We start from the raw sequence: 25164 nt of genomic DNA on the forward strand, positions 1-25164 counted from the left end.
AAGTATTAACTGTTATTTATTTGGGTTTGAGTTTGGAAGATTATAACACCTAAGTTTACTTTCAGAATTTATGAAAGCATTACATTAAAAAAATTAATATAAATCTTTCACAATATTAAGGCATTTGCCAAGCTGGTTTCTCCTCCCCATGGGTTGTGAACTCTTTGGAGGAAGAATTGGAAAACTCAAAACTGGAAATGGCGGAAGTTAAACCGAAGGAAAATGAAAGTGTAGTAAATAAGGCAGTTCATTTTAGTGAAATGAAAGACGAAAAGAGCAACAATATTATCAAGGTCGAAAATAAAGTAGGGGACAATGATGATAACGAATCAATCGAAGAAACTCTTGATATTGGTGAACATTACTTGGTCAGAAGATCCGATGGTTCTTGGCGTGAGTTGAATTTGTTACATGTTCGTGTATTCTTAAATTTTCATATTATTCACAAGTTTTGCCACCAGACAACAATCATTAACCTTTTGGGAATAGTATTTCTTATTATATTGAGGTGAAAAACGAAAATATAAGGTTTGTCAATAAAGTAATGACAGTTGAAGAAACTGTTGTTATTGTTGAACATTACGTGGTGAGATCCGATGGATCTTAGCGTGAGTTCACTATGATTGTGATTATTTTTTACCGTGTATGTTTGCGATTAGTCTGTTCCGCATTTTATAAAACATTAGAATAACCTACAATTTTTTATAGTCTACATTGAGCACTTTTTTACCTGAGGGGCCTTTTTTTTTTACGTGGAAACTAATTTTATTTTCTCTCATTAATATTTCCATTCACACATTTTCCTCAACTTCAGAGAATCCTTAACTACCCAATTTCAGAGAATCCAGCGAGAAATATCAATTTTGCAACAATTAAAACATGTTAATGATTCCATAGTATTGTAATGTAGTTGACCTAACTTAACCATTCTTTCATTTAAGTTATGATCACATATACTTTGAGGTAATTGTTCCGTATCACGTATCCAAGCTTATCCCTTGATCCTGATGGCATGATCCTGTGTATGATTGATCCTGTGGTACATGATACTTGGCGTTTTAATTTAGTAGGTCGAAAGATAATGGACATAAAAAAATATTACATTACAAAAAATGTTAGAAATCTAAAAAAATTCATTTTCCAATTTTTATTTGATATTACAATACAATCATAATTCATTGTTACATCACATTTTTGTTGTATCCAGGATTTTTTTGATGTTATAAATTAAAACAGCAAATATCATGTACCACAGGATCAATGTATTCAAGATCATGCCATTAGGATCAAGGGATAGACTTGAATATGTGATACAAAATTTTTACCGACCTTGAAAGGCCTAGCCAGTAACTAAAGCTTATAAACCTAGCCACCATGCAAAAACTAATTTGCTAAAATATTCTAATGGTTCTGCAGTTCTCTGAATTACCTAGCCTAACCCACTCTGTACTATTATTCTGAACACATTTTTCAAAAATAAATTTTTTTATATTGATTTTATAGTAGTTTTAATGTAGCTCGGTAATTTTCTCGCGTCAATGCTTTACCATAAATAAAATAATAAAATTGGGAAGATACCTATTTTGGACACTAAATATGTTCCTGTTTTTACAATGTAAACACCTTTTCTTAATTCTTACTGGTTTTTGAGAAATTACCGTTTGTAGGTCACGTGAGGATGCGTATGCAGTGAAGTGGCTGTTGCCACGTTGTTCTTTAAATATTATAATTTAACTGTGCACATATACTAGGCATGAAAATAGTTAACAAAAACAATTATTTTGGCGCTCTATATTTATTGCGCTCTGATAACTACTTTAAAAAACAGTATATTCGGACATTTGACATCGCAATCGTAGACATGGCTGTTTTCCGTTCAACAATGTGATGTAATTCACGTGAGGATGACACATATTGTCCATTGTTGCACATTGTTATCAAACTTAATAATTCCTTTTATACGTCACATTACGTATTATTGCATGTAACAAGTCAGTGCTTCATGCCTCCATAGTGCGAAATAAAATCTCTGTCTTGGTTTGATGCTTGGGTTTAGATGCACAGTAAGGAGTTTTTTTTTTTTAAGTTATTATTCACATTGTTTGCGTTACAATATCCAAATAAAAAATATACACCTTCTTATGTATGGATCAGCAATGCAATTAAAGCACAACATGGTGATGGCCGCTTCACTGCATAGGCTATCTAATGTTAACCTACAAACTGTAATTTCTCAGAAAACAGTTGGAATTAAGTAAAGCTGTTTACAGGGTAAATAGTAAAACGTCACAAGTGTTCGAAAAAGGTATTTTCCGAAATTTATTATTTTATTATCGGAAAAGTCGCAATGCAAAAAAATTACCTTCAGCTCATCTAACAAACCTTTCATTTAAGTTATTATCACTTAAGACATGCAAATACTTATGCTTCCCACTGACAGCAATTTAAAATATGAAAACTGCACCACACGCAAAAACTAATCTTATTTGTAGTCATAATGAGTACTTAGAATGGCTTGCGTAATTATGTACATTTGTCTGTAAAAATATGTGATGCAAATGAATTCAGTAAAATAATATAAAGATACAATATCGCACAAATTCATGCAGTTATTTGTAAAATCGTTAAACATCCCATTACATATTCCGCCTTCACAAACAAAATGAACGTTTCTGGGTGCTCATTCAACGCCGGCTACCATTGATAAAATTTGATGAAACATAGAAACCATAACTGTAACTTCCTCAAATGCTCATGGAAATGTTCTATAAGAATCATCAATGTTTACCAAACTTCAGTCAAAGAAATTAGTATCCAGTGCTACCAAATTTTACGTTAAAAAATAATTAAAACAAAGAATACAAGACAAAACAATTAAAATATACTTTTTAAATTTTATTTCTGAAATTATTATTTACCATTTGCTACCTACTGCAAGTTTTTTTTTTTTTTTTTTTATTTGCCTTATATGTTACAATTACATAAGCATTCCAGCGGAAAATGAAATTGTTCACAGGCAAAATATTTCCATTAATATTACCATCCTGTGTGCCGCAATTGAAATGAAACTGTTTCGTAAGATAATTGACTGTTTAAACAGTCCAGTTTGAGTTGGCATTATTTCTCATACTAGATTCATAAACAGCAGAGAAATGCTCGCAAAGACTCGTGCTCTGCCGAAGGTTACTCTGTGGAAATGGCCTTCAACACACATTAATATTTTTAATTTAAGTTACCCTTGTACAGCATGTGAAACAGCACTGAAGTTAGCATGTTATTAGGGCAAACCAATGACAATAATTAAGTTTCAGTCCTGCAAAATATTAAATACAGCACATATTAACATACCATAACCATGCCCTAAACGTAAACAACTATTAAAGAATAACTATTTCAAATCTTAATTAGCTAGTTGTTCACTAAGGAAACGTAAATACCAACACTGGATTTGTGAAGGGAAATAGTCATTGATTGTGAACACGCATGTTGTGTAAACGTATTGTCCGTTATGCAACGTAGCCGTGACTCGCGAGTTGTGAGATGGTCAAGTGTGACTCAACAATTCTTTGTGCATGGCCATTGCATAGTTCTGCCCTAGTAGTTGATTCTAAACATGACTAATCCATTAAAGTTTCTTTTAGTACACAAACTAATTACCTTCAGTAGATCCCCTTAAGTCCACTGCTAAAAGTCTTATCGCCATACAACACTGGATGGGCTATCTTCAAATTGTTTACCATCCATAGATGGTTTACTGCTGTTAAGTTACAAGCTAAGTGCACTCAAAATACTCCAGAAAAAGAGAAAATGTAGCGGTGGCAAATTCATCTCCAGTAGTTCGTCATTTATTGCTGGCGATTCCGAGGTACTGCATTCTGAAGTACACTACCCCACATTGTGGTTCTGGCAGAGAACTCACACTCCGATTAAGCAAAAAAATTTGTTTCAACGCTATTGTCCAATGAAGAAGAGGAAGTTCTAATGCTGTAGTGGTGGCTGCAAATTATAATAAGAAAATATTACTGGGTTCATCCACTTATTTGTGATAAACAGAATAGTAGTTATGTCGTTGCAAAATAATTAAGTACAGATGAGGATAAATTCGAAAGTCTTTTCTAAAATCAAAATCTCTTTCGACATCATTATAAAATAAAGAAGAAAAATTTAAATACACCAATTACGTATATTAATATTCATGAAAACAATGTAAATGATTCCAATTGGTACTGGAAATTTCCTTTCAAAACTAATGAAATTATGCAGAATGAAACCATAGTCAAAAATAACATGAAACTCTGGTGGCGTAATTATGTGAAATTTTGGTTTTGTGAAACTTAGTGTGCTTATATTCTGGTTTTATCTTTGAAAGGTTTCGTGAAATTAAAGTTTTGGGTTTCAAGAAACTTTTCTTCAGTGCGAGGCTCGCCTGAAACCTTAGTTTGGTGCTGGCGGCCCAGAAGGGTAAGGGGGGGGGAATGGCCTTGTGCACTATGAGACGCCACTGAGCTCAGTTCTTTGTTAATAAATTACCTCAAAAATTATTTTCTCTAAGGAATTAACCTAATTAAAAGAGAACAGTTAATATTATTGCTAAACCATTTACATTTACAAAATCCAAATTATATTGAAATATTAAACTGATGACACAGACTTCCAATAACGAATGGTTCTTGGGTGGGAGACCCTTCACTGTGGCGCCCTTAATTAAAGTTAAACGATGGCAGCACATTGTAGATCTGCTTCACTACTTTACACATGTTAACTTCCGAGAGTAATGAAAGTCATTGTGAATTTTCAGATCCTGCCGAAGTCATCCAGACGAGGTTTATTGAGTCTGACGGGCACCATGAGTACTACGTCCACTATGAGGGGTTCAATAGGCGCCTGGATGAGTGGGTGCAGCGTGAAAGGTGAGACAGTGAACTAATGTTTTTCCTTTTAAAAAAATCCTTTTCCAACTTAAATTTTTTTTTTTTTCTCGGTGTCTGTAACCGTGCAAACTTTTTCCAGGATTATGAGTTCTCGGTTTGACTTGTCAGAACAGCAGTGGAACAGCACAGAAAAAGCTTTGTCTGGTGAGTCAACTGACAAATCGAACAGAAAAATAACAAGAAATCAAAAACGCAGACATGATGAAATTAATCATGTTCAGAAGGTAAGAAGAAATTATTGCCTGTTGATTTCATTAAAAATTTTATTTTATTTAAACAATTTTTTTAATGTTTGTAAATTTTATTTTTGTCGGGGCACTATGTCATTTTTATTTTAGATTAATATTTTAACTACTGAAGCATCATAGTTTCGTGGTTGATTTTTTTTTGGAGGGGGGAGAAATTCTTCTGTAGTGAGTGGGTTGTAATTATAAATCATAAAAAAGGGTACTAAATGATTAATATATTAACCTATGGGGAAAAAATTTACGTCATGCATTAAATCAATTGTAACACTTCGACTTTTCTCAAAAAAAAGTTCATAGTTACATGCTTTATTTATATTTGTGGTAGCTCTCTTATTAGAGATACTTTGGTTACATAGTAGTTACATATCTGGGTTTTTTTTTTACGATAATATATTCACGCACAGTTTTTTCATTGTTGCAAACTTCAGGAAACATAAGTTATTTTATCATTTGGATACTGGTGTTCATGATATTTGTCTTAATATTCCAGAATTAAGTAGGTATTTTTTAGAGCTGTGCCGATATGAATTGGCAGAAGCCGATTCTGCAGATATTTAGTTGAATTGATGTTTCTGCCGATTCATGATACACTTCTTAATTTTGGGCTATATTATAGTAAAATGAGAGTACCTGTCATATTCTAAAAATCCACCAGTACCCTTTTCACTTTTCATACTACTACATTCTTTTAACATCATTACATCATTTCTTAGCTACTTGTGTCAACTGTATATTCAAACTTGGGTAAAGTTTGATAAGAACAAAAACTTGCTTTAATTGTAGCATGTCTACCACTACAAAAATGGACAATACCAATTGCTTGAACTGCAAATAAATGTTTGTAATATATGACAGAGACATTTTTTAATTAACTTAGGTAAATTTTTTAAAATTGAATAAAAGAAATAATAACCAACAAATATGGGACTTCACATAACGTAAATTACTGTAAACATTAGGACATGTTTACATGTTTAACTTATTTGTTTCAGCACCATATGTGTATTTTATCTGTAAATATGTAAAACTATCTTTTTCTTGTGTTTGAGTATTGATTTTGCGTATGTGGGATGACTTAAGGTTAATTCATAGCAATTCATGTGGTATTTATATTGGGATTCATTTTGTCCTATTAAAGATTTGATATTTTGTTTCCTTCTATGTTTTAAATCAGTGCACATTATATTATAACCAGTGGCGTCTCGTCAGGGCAAGCAAGGCAAGCAGTGCTTGCCCAGGCAGTTTGCAGACAATGTATTTTTTAATAAATATTTTATTCAGAATAGTATTTTACTTTGGCTCGTGCAGTTAGGTGTATGTATTTTTTACATTATCTTCTTGGGACCCTGTGCGCTGTGCGCTATAAGAAAAGAACTCGTCGACACACAAAACATGCTGTTTTAGAAGCGTAGCTAGGTTTAGAAGCGCTGGTAGGACCGCTTTCAGCAGGAAGGCTGCCGCAGTAGTTTCCTTTCGGAAGGGGGGTGGCATGGTACAAAGGTTCGAGGAGGGGATTGGCTGTAAAAACACGTGGAAGAAGCTACGAAGGTAGCGCTTTCTTGCCGAACTCAAGCGAACATGGCCGAAGCAGACGGTGGAATTCTTCCGCCGACTGCTTCGGCTATGTCCGCTACAGTTCGGCAGGGCAGGTGGCGAGGTGGCGTTTCAGTCGGCGGTCGTCTCTCGGGGCGCGCGCATCTCTCTTGCGGGCTGTTGGCTGGGAGTTCCCTGCGCCCTATTGGGTAACCAAAGGCTGGCAGTGCGTGGGGGATTTGTGGGCGTACGGGAGGCGGCCTAGCAGTGCCAACTGCTACCGACCGCGTCCCGCGGGTGGCAGATACGGGATCCCAGCTCGAGAGTTGCAATCTCGCTGGAGTGACTGTGAATAACCACGTACCAGTTAACAGAGTTTCTGAATACGTATGAAGATAGTTTCTTTCGTGTTGGTACAAAAAATACCAACATTTAATTTTTACTATTCTAGTACATTTTTATGAGCTTCTTCTCTTTATTTTAAGTACTTACTTTGCCATGTGTTGTCTGTTTATATATTTTTTACCAGATATCAATGATACTACACTCCCACTTAGTATATAAATAATGTAGAGTAGGTATTTTATTATCAGAATAATGTATGCCAAACATTATTATTTTTCAAAAATAGTTTATAATTTTAAAAAAATGTCAATTTTTCTACCTGTGGAATAGTCAATTTTCAGTTAAGAAAACTACTTAAATAGCACTCTTTTGTACCTTGAAATCAATATTTTCCCGGGGGAGGGCCCCCGGACCCCCCCCCCCCCCTCCTGTTTTGGGGTGAACGGAGTTGTTGCTTTCCTTCATGTAAACCTCACGCCTCGCCACTCATTATAACACAGTCTTTATTATTTTATCTGCTCGTCAAGTAGGTTCTTCCATCATTCCTCCTAGCATAGTTAGTTGCTCATTGTCCTGCGGAAGTAATGAATAGCATTAGGCAAGAAAGAGAGAATGGAAGGTTCTGGTCCTGGGTTCTGCACATTCAAGATGTCTCCAGTGTTTAGGGCCGTTCCCTCTGATCCAGGGATACCGCACTGAGGACGGAAGCTGTGCAGTGACCGCAAGTTTATGTAGCTTTGCTAGCAGTACACAGACTTAAATAGTCTTAGTCGCTTCCATAGCACATCCACATCATTCAATGTCCGCCATTGTGTGTTTAAAGACTCCAGTCAAAGCAGAGCAGTTTTTACATATGTCGTCGTGAGTGAGTCCAACCTTTTATAACAATTTGTAGCCCAACCTAATGGAGGATAGCATCATTCCAGTCATACATTCTACATAGTCATAGTTGTAGATATTTTTTTATACACCAGAGTTGACATTTATCCTGATATGGAAAAGAACAACACCAGGGGTCCATAACACCAGAGCTTCATCCACCCTATCCCTGAGTTACTCCAAGTATTTTTATCCCCGTAAACCGTATGTACATTTGAGGCTGATACCTATTCTCATGATGAGCGTAAATTTTATATTAGCTTCTCAATGGGTCGTCCTGCATGTAAGTAATAACTGTTCAAATAATTTACAGAGTATTGAGGGGTACCGGTGTTAAGGTTTGAATACTGGTGGAAAATAATGGGCGCCACCACGTGAGTGGGCACGTGGACCCGACTTGAAACTCTAACTCAGGGCGTTACGTGGCCCGTGTGCGGCGAGATATTAGCCCTCCTGATTTTTAACGCAACACCTGTCCCTAACTAAGCCCGCTCTCAGCGTCGGGCACGCTTCTAATTACCGCAGTGGGCTCTCAGGATGTCCCACACGCCGCTGACCAGGTTAAGGACCCATGTGGCCCCCCGAACACAAAGACAAGTGACTCAATTAAGTTGGTCTTTATTACTCACGTTACATGCCCTTACCCAATCCTTCCTTGATACTGTTATAAAACGCCCGAGGCACGAATCGAATTAGGTGAGAAGGCGAACCACACACGTGGTCGCCTCAAGCCGTTACTTATCACACAGATGACCGAAAACTCCGGAGAGTAAATAATTACTAATGAAGCAGTCTCTCCGACCGAGAGAGGCCCCGAGGATAAAATGAAAACGATTTGAATAAATTACTTAACAGAACTACTTCTCGGTGAAACAACGGTGATGTCCTCGGGGTGTCTGCAGAGAGGTCCGCTCTCGGCCGGCTGTAGGAGGAGACTGGGAAGAGATCAGGGCTTGCGGAAGGCAACATGGCGCCCTTCGCGCCGAACACAATTACCGTTAACAACTTAGCTATTGCGTGCCCCGGGTTATTATTGAAAATAACATAAACTCTACAAAAATTAGCACATCACATCCCTACCCAGACCGTCTGTAATAATTACTTATATGATAGAAAACAGTTTAAATCAAGTTACGTGCTAGTTCCTCCGCCGCCCGCTAGGGAGCGTCCTTGTCCGTGCTTGCACGTATTTTATTACAAAACATAATAATTTAATTAAACAAAAGACACTCACATACATAGCCGTCATGACACTATTTTGGGGCGAAAAGAAAAGGATTACAATAATTATTAAGACATATTAGGGGTGTGGCGCACTGCAGCTAAGCGCCCTCTTTCTGTAGTTCGTGGCGTGCAGTTTGAATCTCACACGGCTACGTACGTCACGATACAAATGCCGGGTAGGAAAGGTGGTGGGAAAGGGAACGGGGATGATCAGGCTTGTGGGGCGAAGCCCCGGCTGACGACAATTCCCCCCCCCCCCCCCCCCCTCGAGTAGCCTGTCATGCCGACGTTTCCTTTCGTGCCCGGTGGGCATGGTCGCTCCTGGTGTGCGCGCTGTCTTCCAACGTCCGTATCGCACAGCAGTTGGGTTCTCGCGCGGTCACGCGGGTTCGCAGTTGGTATCGCGGTGCCGGGATCGGTGTCTCCAACGCAGGATCTACCTCCTCCCTCTGCGCCGTCTCGTCCTCCGGCGGATCCTCCACTGTCACTGAACGTAGAGTCCGCCAGAGAGAAGTGTAGCGGCCACAGCGGCTCATCTGGTGATGCCGGTCTAATTTCCGCTTCCTCTGGTTCCTAAACGAGTGGCTGGGGCTCTGGTTGGTCTGACGTTTCGGCCGTGTCGCTGAGGAATCCCCGTCCATTAGTAAATTCACCTTTCAATAAGCACCTAACGGGTCGTCAACAAACAAATGAAAACAAGCTAAAAATACTAGTTAAAAAAAAAATGTTTATGTTCTGTTCATAAACTAATTTAGGTACATGTGCATTGCGTTCTTTTTTTTAGTATGAGTTATTTTTGGTAATTTAGTACATTTTTAAAAATATTTTAACCAAGATGTGTTTTCTCCCGTTTTGGTTTGGAATTTGTGAATCGGGTAAAGTTGTACCGGCATATCAGAAACATTTTGTGATTAGGTACAGCTCTAGTATTTTTAGTTTAGGTACATTCTTGTATTAACATTTTTAGAACTAAATGTGAATTACTGACATTATTCATATTTAGCCTAGACTAAGTTAAAAGTACGAAGTAAAATTTATTGCTGTGTTGTAGCATCTTGCAGCTGTGTGGCATGTCGATTGTACAAATATTTCCAGACTTATGCAGAAATGGATCCAACAACAGCAGCTTTGGAGAAGGAACATGAGGCCATAACGAAGGTGAAGTACATTGACAAAATCCAAATAGGTCGCTATGAGATTGACACTTGGTACTTCAGTCCCTACCCTGAAGAGTATGGCAAGCAGTCAAAACTTTGGATCTGTGAATACTGTTTGAAGTACATGCGCCTGGAAAAAACCTACAGATATCACCAAGTGAGTGTTGGTAGCGTAGTTGGATTAGGTTAAAATTAACTAAACATTATCAGAACCCCTTTTTGAAACTTAGTCTCGCATAATTCTTTTTCAATATATCGTACATGCATCCTGTTGAAATTAGCATTTTTGTAGGCCTAGTGACTTTTTTATGTGATATTACTTGAAACACAAATGCTGTACCTGTTAAATTATCAGAACTATTATAATCATAAGATGTTAAACACATAAAAGACTAGAATTCTGTGCCCACAAAGTATAATTTTCATCTGTAACATTAAAAGAGTTTGTCATTCACATTGCGCGGAATAGATGTAACAATCCAGATTACAGTCTTCCCCATGCAATCCAGTAATAATAATTTTTTATGAATTTTTTTATCAAATTTCAGGTTAGATGTAAAAAAAATTTCCTTTTAGACGTTATTGTGAACAAAATTCTCCAGGTTTATTGTTTTTATTTTTAAAATGCAGAAGTTTATTTTTGAAGTAATTTTTTTGCTGGCTTCTTTGTGTGGGAAGGCATGCTGATGTAATTCTCCTTCGTTTTTTCCACGACCGAGGCTTTGTTTCACACGCTAGGCGTGTGAGTCACGGTCGCGGGAGTGTGAGAAAAGAGACAAAATTGCTGCGTCGTGGGAACAGAAGTAAGCATTTCGTGTAAGTTTTTGTTGCCATGCGCCGTGATTGGCTGAAAATTACGTCAGCGAGCCCAGGACACTGCCCGCACAAAGGGAAGGAAGGCTGTAAAGTCTGTCATTGTCCGAACACCGGGCCGGACGGTCATTGTTTGGGCGGGCGATAGCTCCGCGTTTTTCTCCTTTCTGAATATACAGTTTAATTTTTTTCTTTTTGTTCTGTTCTGAATATAGTGTGATTCTTACATGAATAAAAAAAGCAGGTAATACATCAAACATTGAGTATAAATTTTTCGTGACCTGCTACTAACCTGTATGTTCCACTCATCACCTAATTTTGAGCTAGCCGGAGGTGGTGAGTGGTGACAAAGAAAACGCAGTGAAATTAGGTATGGAGATCCTTCAGCATCTTAAAAAAATTGAGTTTCCTTAATTTTTTAAATAAATTTTGAGCTATTGTTGCTCTTCACTGTCTCATGCAAATAACTTGAATAAAGTAGACGATCAGAAATTTTAAACTCTTTTTCAGATTTTTGTCACCATGTTTGTTACAATAGGAAAATTAAATCTGCAGTTTCGATTCAAGTTAAAAATTGAAACACCCCCAGAGCTTATCAAAAATAAAAAGGTTAAGGGAGGTGGCATTGTAAGAAAGAAAAGGAATAGAGTGTGATGCTAGTTGTAATTGGCCAAATAAAAATCAATGTCAACAACTTCCACTTCCACAACAAATTACAATACCAAACAATTAGATAGAAAAAATTAAAAAGGGAAAAACCAACAATATGCACGCATAATAAAAGCATTAACAACCAAAAAAAAAGGGGCCAAGGGCATTAAACTCTGAGAGTGTCTAGGCGGCTCCACTGCATTCACATGTATTAGCTACAAAAAAACAAAACCATACCCATCAGTGACTTCACTCATAAACAGACCTCTTGTCCCTCCCCTGGGTGCACCCTTAAAACAATTCCCTTGATCTCCACAGAATTAATATACAAAACAAAATTACAATATTTCACAGACCAGTATATAGTTTTTAGAAATGATAGAAATCCTCAACTTACACTGAAAAATAGAGGGGGTGGTGTACTTTCAGCCTTTAACAAAACCAAATTTTTATCAGTGCTACCTGTTTACATGTACGACTTTCCCGGTATTGAAGCTATCTGGATCAAGGTAAAAACGTCTCATGCAACAACTTTTATCATCGGAACTATCTACCTAGCCCCGGACATCTCGCCGAACAAATATCTCGAGTACCTTGAACACTTGGAAGAAAAACTATCTACTACTCAAGAAGATATTTTAATTCTTGGTGATTTTAATGTTCCAGGTATTGATTGGCTCACTCGGCACTCTTCAAACATTACTCATTCACATGTCAAATCCAAAGCCAATTACCTTCTCAATTTTGTGTCTACATTGGGTCTGACCCAATATAATCACACCCAACCTTGCAAAAATCTTCTCGATTTATGCTTAACAAATCTACCTCAGTGTACAGTAACGCAAGCCTCTGAAATACTTACCAAAGAAGATCTGTATCATCCAGCTCTAAACATTAACATTGAAATTTATTCTAGCACAAGAAGTGTTTATCCTCCCTACAGAAATTACAAGGATGGTAATTTTTTAGGTCTTTATAACTCCATAAAAAATTACGACTGGTCTCATTTCTATGAATCAACCAATGTTAATCATCAGGTGGATGTTTTAACAAATTGTATAACTGACAATATGAACATATTTATACCACTAATTTCTAAAAAATTACCCAAATATCCATTATGGTTTTCTAATGACTTAATTCAAGCATTAAAATCAAAAAAACATTTTCACAAACTTTATAAACGATCCAACAATCCTTATTATTATTTACAGTTTTCACATTTTCGCAAAATGGCAAAATCTTATATAAAACGTGATAAAATTAATTGGATCCGCTCTACTAATAACAACATCAAGAACAATCCAAAGAAATTCTGGAAGTATGTTAAATTAATGAAAGATGGTTACTATGAACAATATTCTTTAAAAATCAATGATGATATTTGTGATGATCCAAATGTTTTATCTAATGTTTTTGCACAATATTTTTCCAGTGTCTACAAGACTTTAACCAATAATGTGACGTCTTCAAACATGTCCTCGGATTCTATTCCTATGTGCTACATTTCCGAATCCCTTATTCTATGGGGCATCAAGGCTCTCAAGTCATCCAAATCCACCGGCCCAGATGGCATCCCTAATTTTATCTTAAAAGGCTGTTCGTACTTATTAGTTCCTCTTCTTTATCATATCTTTAACACCAGTTTGCATTCTCAAGTTTTCCCTGACAAATGGAAAATAGCAAAGGTCATTCCGATACACAAACATGGCTCTAAATTGATTGTGTCAAACTACAGACCAATATCTTTACTTAATGGCTTCGCAAAAATATTTGAAAAAATTATACACAAAGTTTTAAATTTTCAACTTCAAAATAAATTATCAGCCACTCAGCACGGTTTCAGATCTGGAATGTCCACCACTACTAACCTAATTACTTTTCTTAACCCAATCCATAATGTAGTTACTAACAGAGGTCAGGCAGATGCCTGTTATTTTGATCTAGCCAAAGCATTCGATACAGTAAACCATTCGCTACTTTTAAAAATCTATCAGACTTTGGTTTTTGTACTAACTACTTGAACTGGTTTTCTAGCTATCTCAATAATAGATATTTCTTTGTATCTGTCAATAACCATAAATCCTCTTTACACCATGCTAGTTCTGGAGTACCACAAGGTGCCACTCTCTCACCTCTCCTCTTCAATATATTTATAAATGACATTACCATGGTCCTTAATTACTCAACTGGTGTACTCTTTGCTGACGATCTGAAAATCTCTAAAATAATATCGACAGTCAATGATTGCGCTCTTCTACAAAGGGACATTAATGAAATCAATAATTGGTGTCTTCTAAACTTGGTCAATCTTAACGATAGTAAAACTAAGGTAATATCCTTTACTAGGAAATATAACCCTATAGTTTATAATTACATTCTGAATAGTAACCCAATCTCAAAAACTTTCATTATAAAAGACCTTGGTGTCTTTCTAGATTCAAAATTATTTTTTCATAAACAAATCGACTACTTAAACTCCATTTCAAAAAGAACATTTGCTATTATAAAATATATCACTCATTATGCTACCAATTCTGATTCAATTATTTCTCTTTACTTGGCATTAATTCGATCTAAATTAGAATACTGTTCAACTATCTGGAATGACATTGGGTCGACTGATATTGAGAAACTAGAAAATTTACAAAACAAATTGTCTCAACTAATAATTCATAGAGGTTTTCCGCATCCCAAACTTATTCCTCTAGCAGACCGTAGAGCCCATTTGGACTATCTTTTTGTACATAACATTTATAACTATAAAATTAAATGTAGCTATATTCTTGAGAACACCGGATTGAGAATCCCCCAATTCAATTCTCGCCTCTTTTCTAGTTTATGTACTATTTATAACAAGAATGATCTTATTTATAGACTCGTTAAAAACTATAATAGACACAACACCAAGTCAAATTAATTGTGTACAGAGCTATGTTAAAGTATTTAATGTAATTTATATCCTCATACTAATTATAGTCAGTATTTTTTCTCTTTCACGTTTACATTATTGTACTCTATTAAATTTTATGTCTTGCTGCTTACTATCTTACCACTTTGTACTAATTATTATTTTAAGTATTATATTTGTATTTGTCCTTGTGTTGTCTGTGTGTATGGATGTCTTGTCCTTTGTTTCTTGTTTCTTTATGTATTTGTGTATATTTTGTATACGTCGTGCCCACCACTAAAGTCCCTGGACTGTTGGTGCGCATGTAACAAAAAATTTAAATAAATAAATAAAAATAAATAAATAAATTATAAATAGATTTACTAATCTCAGCTGGTAATTTTAAATCAAATTTTATAATAAATTACTATTTACATAACACAGTACTAAGTTTCAAAAAGGCAACATAATAGAATCGACTATCTGTGACATTCAACATTAACCAAAAACAACAAATAGGAATAATATCTAACACATGGTAATAAATAAGAATAATGGTTTAGTGAACCAAACCTCAAAAAAATTCATTTGTGCCTCAAAAATCTCTAGCGCGCAAAATAAATTTACACCACAGTTTATAAGTTTGTACTCATCGGCCAGGATTTACAAAATCCACGTATTATATTTACTATCCATCCTCCGCTACGCAGGACTGATAAAAGTTCACCAGATAACCAGCAAATAAATAATATAAAAATATGATAATATTTATCATTAAAAAAATAGCCTATATAAAATATATATAAAAATAATTGCATTTCACAGCACAAACCCTTCATTTACCACACAAAAGACAGTAGTAGACAGCGACGTTATCAGAATTACAAATTATAAATTCAATTCGCAATGTGCATAAAAAGATACTGATATACTGTGGTGTACCCTGAAAGGCTCAATATTTTCCAAAAATACATTTTAGCAAAAATAACACCATTAAATGCATATCAAAGTAAAATTAATTTAATGTCAATACTTTTTTTGTGTTATTTTTGTGTAAATCACGTTAATTTTGGGAGAGTAAATGTCAAAAATAGACCTAGGTTAAACTATGTTTTTATACTTTTCATTAATATTAATGAATGGATATATCTCATGAGTGTGCATTCAGCTGCGGGTCAATCACTACCAAATAAGTTAAAAACATCTACTTATGTCTTATGGTCTAAAGTACTCCCCAAGGCTGGTATTTGCCTTTTAAGTAGGGGCAGAGCAACATTTATATTGTAAATAATAGTGAAATTACTTGAGATAGAATTTTGTGTTGTCGCAAAATTAGGTATTTCATTTAAATAATTGGCGTCAACTTTTACCACAGCAACAAAATTTGCGGTGGCAGTAGAACTTCATTCAATTAAACAGATTCCAGATGCTCAGTATGCTTAAATATTTACTCTCTTATTTGCAATATCAAATTGTTGTTCAGTTCCAACTTCAAAACATCTATGCAATTTATGGTCTAAATTGCTTCCCAGCCTTGGGAAGCAATTTAGACCATAAATTGCATAGATTTTTTCAACTTGTTTGGTCGTTTGAATTGTTTCATCCTGTTTATACCACTTCAATTCCAGAGGGAAATTTTTTCTTCTTTTGAGGCACTGCATTGGCATTATTGAAGTAGTAGTTCACTTTTAACACGTGCTCATGAACCAATAATTATAGTTTTGAATGCTTTTTCAGCATAGAATTTACTTGCATAATACGAATCTGTTAACTGGAAGTTATAAGAGTAAAATATGTGCAGATTATAAGTTTTAAATACAGTTCATTCTGGTAATAGCTGTTTGAAGAAATTTTCTTCAATTATTTTCCTTTCTGTATTACAAATTATGATTTTTGGTATATGAGTCTGAGATTTGTAAATAATTGTAACCATCAATAGTATTTTAAACTTTATAGATAGAGTCCCGATTTTATGGTGTTATTTTTTGATCAATTTCGTTTTAAAAATATGAGATTTCGGTGTTATCGGTTTTATTTTTAGTAAAAGTTAAAAACCATCGTTTATTTACAAAACCAAATAAAACCAGCATTTTATAACTTACAAGAAACAGCAATATACAACAATACTCAATACAAAAACAGCATCTCAAAAAGATGTATTTTAAAATGTGTGAAAACTCTATGGCTAGACGCTAGAGTACTGTTTCAGTGTCGCAAAGTACTAGCATCCTTATTGGAACATGCTCCGAGATTTTTTCCGCCTAATCTAGGTTTCACGTCTTTGCATTGTATGTATCTATGGACTCTATAAAGTGAAGAATCAAAACAAAGCAGGACATTGTACATATAACCTGTATTTCATTTTATAGTGGTCTAGAATGGAATTCAAAACATGCCGAGTTGATTCCAGCCATAATGATGCTACGAAAACCAGAAGTTTATGTTAAATAAATAATAATAGCTACTGAAAGTTGCCTATTTTCATGTTTTGTCGTGTGTTGACATGTTTTTCGGTGTTTTGTCGCACGTTAATGTGTTTTTCGATGTTATTTCGTTTTATCGCGATTCACCATATAATCGGGACTCTATTTATAGTCTTATTTCCCTTTTCATTTTGAACATGCATGTGGTATCTTATACAATCACAGACTTTTACATATTGTATTAAGAGTCTGATTAACATTCAACTTGCCCTGAAACAGTCTCTTGTGACATTGCAGAGTGAGTGTACATGGCGGCAGCCCCGCGGCAAGGAAATTTACCGCAAAGGCACGCTGTCAATCTGGGAAGTTGATGGCAAAGACCATAAAGTGTACACCCAGAACCTGTGCCTGCTTGCAAAACTGTTCCTGGACCACAAAACACTTTACTTTGACGTTGAACCATTCCTTTTCTACATCTTGTGCGAAGTTGACAAACATGGTGCTCACCTTGTGGGCTACTTTTCAAAGGTAAGTACACAGTTTTCCATCCAATAGGTAAAGCATACTACATAGTTTTTTTTAAATATTTGATAAAACCACATGCATACATTCAACCCACCTTGATTGTAGAAATCAGAACACCAAGGAGTTTGAATATCCTTTAATACTAAAATACTTTTACTTGAAAAGTTTTTAGGATTAATAGCACAATTGCATGTTAATCACAGGATGTATTAAGGTCACGGAAGTAAAGAGAGTTACAAAAAAGTAAAGAAACTGGACACTAAAATGTCCCAAATTTAAGAGTCTAATGTGCTCCTAGCCACAAAAATTTAATTCAAAAATGTTTTGCTAATCAGCATTTTGTTTTTTGATGCCTCACCTCGGTTTTTAGTGCAGATTAATTATAAATATTCATAGAATGTTCACTTAAATCATTTGAAAATAATGTGAAAAGTTTTTAGGTTTCTAATGTAAAAATCAGCATGTGTCTGCAAATAGTATATCTATTGTGTATTATTTAGTATAAAGATTATCCTATCTGGGATAAAAAAAAGTTGTAATTAAGGTTTTTTAATGGTCCTGAAATTGTTTTACCAGGTATTCGTAAACACTCTGTACCACTAGTCTAAATATACTGTCTAGGACAATTTTGTTTTAATTTTAAGAGAAAAAAAGAGAGCCTTGCTGTAAGACAATTCAAAGAAAAAGTGTTTGGAAAACACATTCAGATGTCAGTTCCTTTGATGCACAGTTGTTGTAAACTTTTCAGGATACCAGCAGCTTCATTTAGTAACAAAGTGTGTTTACTTTATATGTATTGACTTGTGGATTAGAACAATTGCACATCACCTCTGAGCAAGAGGCCTTTACCGGGGTCACTGGGACTGTTTCGTCAGCTCACTCACCTTCCATGAAGGTGATACGGGTTACCCATGGGGTCGACCCTGATATGCATTCGGGAAACGTAGTTAATGTTGCCTTGAGCAACAATGCTCCATTCTCATCACACCATCTCTGATGCCCCCAACGTTGATGACATATTGTGGTGCCAGCCTAGTCAGGGTTACTTTTGTGTTAGTGAGACGGGATGATAAGTACGACGCTCGCTGTTGTTTCTAGTGCGGTATCGCCTCTAAGCAAGCACAAGGGTGTGCATGGGAACCTATGAGATTTGAGTAGTAACTATAACATTGACGTCAGCCGGGGCTTCGCCCCACGAGCCTGATCATCCTCCGTTCCCTTTCCCAACACCTTCCCTACCCGGCATTTGTGTCGTAACGTACGTAGCCGTGTGCGATTCAAACTGCGCGCCACGAACTACAGCAAGAGGGCGCTTAGATGCAGTGCGCCGCACCCCTAAGTATGCTAATTAATATTGTAACCCTTTTTCTTTCATTCTTTTGCCCCAGTGTCTTGTTGCAGTTTAATCATGTGTTTCTTCAATTTAAATATTACATTAATTATAAAACTATAGACGTTGCCCGGGCGTACCCGAATAGGCACGGACTTGGACGAGGGTAGAAATGTTTTATAATAATTCTCAATAACTACGTAAACATTAATGTATTTTAAATTGCCAGTAATTTTTATATATTTATTAATGTAATCTATTATTTACTTAACTTTCGCCGGGGCACGGAATCGCAGAATGTTGTAACGGTAATTGTGTTCGGCGCGAAGGGCGCCATGTTGCCACCTGCAAACCATGAGCTCATCCCAGTCTCCTTCTACAGCCGGCCGAGAGCGGACGTCTCTGTCGACACCCCGAGGACATCACCGTTGAATCACTGAGTAATAATTCCATAGTTTAATTTATTTGAATCTCTTTCTTTCATCCTCGGGGCCTCTCTCGGTCGGAGAGACTGTATAAATATTTAATATTAACTCCTCGGAGTTTTTGGTATCATCATTGTAATACGTAACGACTTGGGGCGGCCACGTGCGTGGTTCGCCTCTTCACCTAAGCCGATTCGTGCCTCGGGCGTTTTCTCAGTTATACCAGTGAAGGAACGTGTACGGAAATAAATTTTGAGTAAAATAAACCAATTAACTGTGTTACGTGTCTTTGTGTTCGGGGGACCATGTGGGACCCCAACCTGGTCGGCGGCGTGTGGGACGCCCTGAGAACCCACTGCGGATTAGAAGCGTGCCCGACGCTGAGAGCGGGCTTAGGTAGGGTCGAGAGCAGCGCATTTAATATCAGGAGGGCCAAGTATCTCGCCACACACGGGCCACGTAACGCCCTGGGTTAGGGTCTCCAGCCGGGTCCACGTGCCCACTCACGTGGTGGCGCCCACTATTTAGTACCGATAATTTCTCCATAACACCGTACGCCCTCAACATATAGCAGAGAAATTAATTTAAAGGTGTAATGCCAAGTCCCTTAAGTGCTTTAAAGAATCTATACTTGATGTTTCATGCCTAAAAACTCGTTTTAGCCCTTTTGCACTTGTCTAAAACCACAGTTTGGAAACAAAATAACGCAAACATAACTACTCATCCACCCTCAGCGTGTTCTTGAGGCCCAGGTGGGCGGGGCCCTTAAGCCTTAATTCATTCATCATATATTTTATTACTTCTGTGCTATTACTCACCTGTCGGTGTTTGTCCACTGAAGTGCCGGGGAGTTGCAGGAGAAGGAGTCGCCCGACGGCAACAACGTGGCTTGCATCCTGACGCTGCCGCCCTACCAGAGGCAGGGCTACGGGAAGCTGCTGATCGCGTTCAGCTACGAGCTGTCCAAGATGGAGGCCGCCGTCGGCAGCCCCGAGAAGCCCCTGTCCGACCTGGGCAAGCTGAGCTACCGCTCGTACTGGTCCTGGGTGCTGCTGGAGATCCTGCGCGACTTCAGGGGCACTCTCTCCATCAAGGACCTCTGGTAGCGCCTCGTTCCCCCGGCCTTCCGGGGCGAGGGTCACGTTTACATTTTCATTTTTGAATTTGATTCTAATTCCATCAGATTCCATACTTTTTAGTTGTAATACTGCAAACTTCATTAAATATTTTTTTTAAAAAACTCAGAAATTGAACACTTTCAGAGATAAATAAGTACATTACTTTGTGTAATTTTAATGTTGTGAATGTGTGTTAGTATTGTTTCCTTCAAAATGTCTATTCTGAGGTATTCGTAGTACTATAAAGTATACATTATGATGACAGAATTGTAATAATAAGACGGAAAATGTTTTTCACTTAGTTGTTCTGTAACCATTTTATGTTTTGCGTGTTTACTTATTTAATTTTAAGAAAATGCTTATTAAATTCATTCTGATTCAAATCTTATTGTTATTTTACAAATGTAATTACAATTGAATATATACTAATTCATAATAATGAACAGTTTACATATAGAGAGAGAGGGCATTATAATTTTCTGTACCTGAGAACTTCAAATTAAACTACAAGTTACATATTTTGACCAAAAACGTGTTGTGTGATGCAATTTAATTTATGTGGGAACCTTGAAATAATTTAATTTTATTATCTCATGTGTCATTTTTAAAAAAATTAGCTATAAATCATTTTTAAGTGTGCTGATTAGTTAAGGGATTTAAACTTTCAGTCAATACTAATGTTTCAAATTATAAACCACATTTTATTTTTATAAATCGCTTAAAAAAACAATTAAATTTAATTAGTGTCTTTTTCAATAGACTTAATACCCTGATCAGTTGGTAAAAGTTGATTATTGAAACTTGGTGGTACAAATGTGGTACTAATGTGAATGTGAAATGTTCCCGTGGCAGTGAAGTGACGAGCATCGCGCAGACGGACATAATTTCCACCCTGCAGTCCATGAACATGGTGAAGTACTGGAAAGGTCAGCACGTCATCTGCGTCACGCCCAAGCTGGTGGAGGAGCACATAAAGTCCTCGCAGTTCAAAAGGCCAAGGCTGATTGTGGACACGTCGTGTCTTCGGTGGTGCCCTCCGAAGAAAGTCCAAGCCAAAGCTGGGAAGAAGTAATAACCTTGTATAGGTAATTGTGTTTGTAATTATTCACATATACCATATAAACCCAAATAGAGCCCGAGGTTGTTATTCATGAAAACGGCTGACGAAACACAGGTCGGCTTGAAATAGCACACCAAGAAAAATCCAAGTAGACTTTAATATAAAAAAAATGCAAAATTGGGTAAATATACGAAACCATCCATAAAACAGCATTAAAATCAATTTACATATATGCATGTATTTTTATCCGTCAACAAACACAAATCAATTTGAACATATTTGGTTTCATGAACTTACAGTAGAACCCCGATTTTGCGAACACGGATTTAACAAAAACAGCGATTTAACGTAAAGGTTTTCAGGAACCATCAAAAAACACCAATTTATTAAAATAATAATATAGATTTCCAAAAAATTAAAGTAAATTGTAATGGAATCTTATTGAAAAAATACACTCTGTGGTGTCAGTAATAGAATTCAGGTACTATATATTTATATGTGCCTTTGCATCATCTGTCCAAATACGAAAAAATTAAAAAAAAATTGTTCAAATTGCTTAAAAACTCCGGGCGCTGTAACGGAATTGCTTAGGTGCGTGCCATTGCGCGCGCCTGGATAGATAGACTGTCCGCGACACATGTCAAGAAGGGTTTCTTTGTCCGCATCCCCCTCCCCCTCCTCTATCCCTGGCTTGACTCACCACGTTATCTTCCAAACACGCCCGCATTGTAACAGTGCTAGCCAATAATCACACGTTTCCAAATATTCCCTTACCCATCCTCCAGGTTTTTTCAACTTGTGACCACGTCACACCAATACGCCATTATCATTATTCTCTAGAGGTGTAAAAGTAACGAAAAAAAGTGTACCCGTATGTATTCGTTACTATAACAATTAGTACTCGTTACTATCGTATCACGTTACGTTACTCATTACTTCTGTTACCGCATAACATGCTATGTTATGTTGCAGCAACGAATCGAGTCGTATTGCGTACGCGTACAGTATGACGTCGCGTAAATAATAATAAATAGAATATAAACAATTAACAATATTTGATGATTAACCGTTTTTGTTAACCAAGAAACAATTAAATCTCATTAGAGCGGCTTTTTTATATTATCTCTTTAAGAAAAGAACAAAAAAACGTGAAAATATGCGATAATAAAAAACAAAAACATACATATTTCTAATTTGTAAACAATACTTTCTTACGTTGTTTCTGTTCCAATCTCAAACAGTAAAAAATTTTGACGACGAATTTCCAAATTATACTTTACTTAATAAACAAACAAACGTCGTTCTTTGTAACGCAAATTCATCGAATATGTGTGCGCATGCGTAAAACATACGAATAATGCGAGTAACGAGATGCAGCCGTGTGTAACGTTTCGATACTCGTTACTAGATGGCGCAACCGTTACTCAGTACCGAATACATACGGTTTGCTACAGCTCTATTATTCTCAGTAAGAGCTTTGTGCGCGGTGTTTAATTTTTGGAATACGTTTTTTATAAGTGCTGCGCAGCTCAGCGAACAAAGAGTCAGCCGGCAGCTACGCCGCGCCGTAACAGCAGCTGACCGAGTACAATGACCTTTCTCCACGTACTGCGTGCTATTAACGGTAAATTTCCATCAATTTGCGGCCATTTTTTTTTTTTTTTTTTTTTTAATTTTTTACTGTGACGCAATGTGTATGTAGCTCGTATTTGTTATAAACGCTGCAGGTTGCGACTGTATTTTAATAAACTTTAACGTAGTTCTTACACTTTACATATTTTTAAACCTTTTTTTATTTTATGCCTCATTTTTCACGGTTTCTGAAAATCTGTATGTACGACCGAGGTGTACGTACGAACCGGGGGCCGTACGAGCGAGATCAAAAACGATGAAGATGGAAAGTTGACGAAGTCTGAGATAGCACGGCAGCACAAGATATCAGCGTCGACCCTGTCTACGATATGGAAACGTAGGGACCCGATTATGAGTGCGGGGGTCATTGAAAATCGGTAAATCGGATTTAACGAAACATCGATTTAGAGTAAACATTTTCGGTAACCATAGCACTTCGTTAAATCGGGGTTCTACTGTACATAGAAAAAATATGGTACCTGAATCAGAGTGTGTTACATTATTTTATTTGCCAAAAGTCTGGGGGGAAAAACAAGTGAAGCAAAGGATTTATCTTTAAGTTGACTAGGGAGCGCATCCTAGAAAATTTTATTTCTTATGTTGGTATGTTTTTTTTTTTTAAGCTTCAAAATATTTTCCTTTTTAAATGAAACACTTCAATTATCTACCTATTTTTTTGTGGTTGTGTCTAAAAACATGGTACATCTGCATCTCACATTCCAAAACAAGAAGGTAACTCTTCGATAGTAAGTACAACCTCAAAATTGTACACTATGCGAAACCGACGAACAACTGTGCAGCAGCACGCCAATATTGGTTCTACGAGAATCTAGGAAAATGAGCAAATGGATGAAAACCAGTTGGTGAAAGGGTTTCTGATGTAAAAAAAAGTAATAATAATTTTTCTGTGGAGGGGACATTCAGAAGTAGGTTTTGGCCTGATGTCTAGGTCGATCTATATTCAGGTTAATACAGTTGTTAGTAATGATATTTATTGTTCGTTGCCTCGGTAAAACTTTGCCATTTGCACATTTCTTTCTTGGGTTTTGTGTTGCTCGCTCCCCACTCTTTTCCTCTGACTGAGCAGCACCTTCTACACTGTGCACAGGATACGTCAAAGCTTGGGCACAATAAAATTTACCCTTGGATAATGTCAACTAGGACAAGAAATCATGTTTTTTTTTTCCCCCCTTCTATTAAGTGGCTAAGTGCCCTGGTTTAAGAAGGAAGGTTCCCTTGATCTCCAATATTTGATAGATCTTGTGTACAGGGTTTCTAAGAATCTGATGTATTTATGTGTATGTTGATCATTGATTTTTTTATTCCCCAACAACTTTACAAATGAGAATAGGCTTATAATGTTTGCTTTGAATAATGTTCTAATTGTTTTTCATTAGACATGGTCTGAAACTCAAAAAATTTGAGCTGAGTTGAGCAAGTAGAGTCAGATCGACGTGCTCAGAAGTCTAGTTCACTTGACCAGACGAGGCTATAAAATATTTGTTTGAAACTCAGTACATATTTCACTTATGCAAAAAGCATACATTCATGCACCATTAGTTTGCAATCTCCTTACAGTGAAATCTTGTATCTACATTCTCACTGTGTACTTACATTTTCCTGCAATTTCAGCTGTTTTCAATAAGTATGGTTAATTTTACAAAATTACACTCTTTGGTACAAATATTGAACTCTACTCAACTCGACTCAAAAATTTTCACTCGCCCACCTACATTTATGTGTATTTTTTTGTTTCGTTTTACTAATTATATCAAGTAATGTCATTTGTTCAATGTTTCAGGTTTTTCATTATTCATCATATTGAGATACTAATTACTAATTTTGTAATTAAAGAAGTTTTCCTCATCATTTTAAGGAGAAGGATGCCCTTTGTAAAGTGTATTTTTGTGAGTTCATAAATCTCTACATTCATGTTACTTCAGTATGTCAAGTTTTAGTTTAATTATAAGTTCCTAGTTA

At 36.3% G+C, this 25164-nt stretch overlaps 1 protein-coding gene across 1 annotated transcript; it reads left to right on the forward strand.

The window, feature by feature from the left end:
- Window positions 1-164: 164 nt before the first annotated feature.
- Window positions 165-25164, forward strand: LOC134528305 (histone acetyltransferase KAT8-like). Its single transcript, XM_063361817.1, has 8 exons — window positions 165-393; window positions 4799-4910; window positions 5011-5155; window positions 10256-10474; window positions 17392-17622; window positions 20232-20476; window positions 21345-21577; window positions 24986-25164. Exons 1-7 carry the CDS (start codon window positions 198-200, stop codon window positions 21562-21564), a joined length of 1368 nt encoding a protein of 455 aa, XP_063217887.1. The 5' UTR covers window positions 165-197; the 3' UTR covers window positions 21565-21577; window positions 24986-25164.

Source organism: Bacillus rossius, chromosome 1 (genome assembly GCF_032445375.1).
Source record: "Bacillus rossius redtenbacheri isolate Brsri chromosome 1, Brsri_v3, whole genome shotgun sequence".
NCBI lineage: Eukaryota > Metazoa > Arthropoda > Insecta > Phasmatodea > Bacillidae > Bacillus > Bacillus rossius.

What these genes read in the sequence shown, in the direction of transcription:
- LOC134528305 (XM_063361817.1), top strand. Translation starts at nt 198, where the DNA reads ATGGCGGAAGTTAAACCGAAGGAAAATGAAAGTGTAGTAAATAAGGCA. An exon ending in GAGTGGGTGCAGCGTGAAAG is followed by an intron (nt 4,911 to 5,010) that starts GTGAGACAGTGA and finishes AACTTTTTCCAG; the next exon opens with GATTATGAGTTCTCGGTTTG. An exon ending in AAATTAATCATGTTCAGAAG is followed by an intron (nt 5,156 to 10,255) that starts GTAAGAAGAAAT and finishes AAATATTTCCAG; the next exon opens with ACTTATGCAGAAATGGATCC.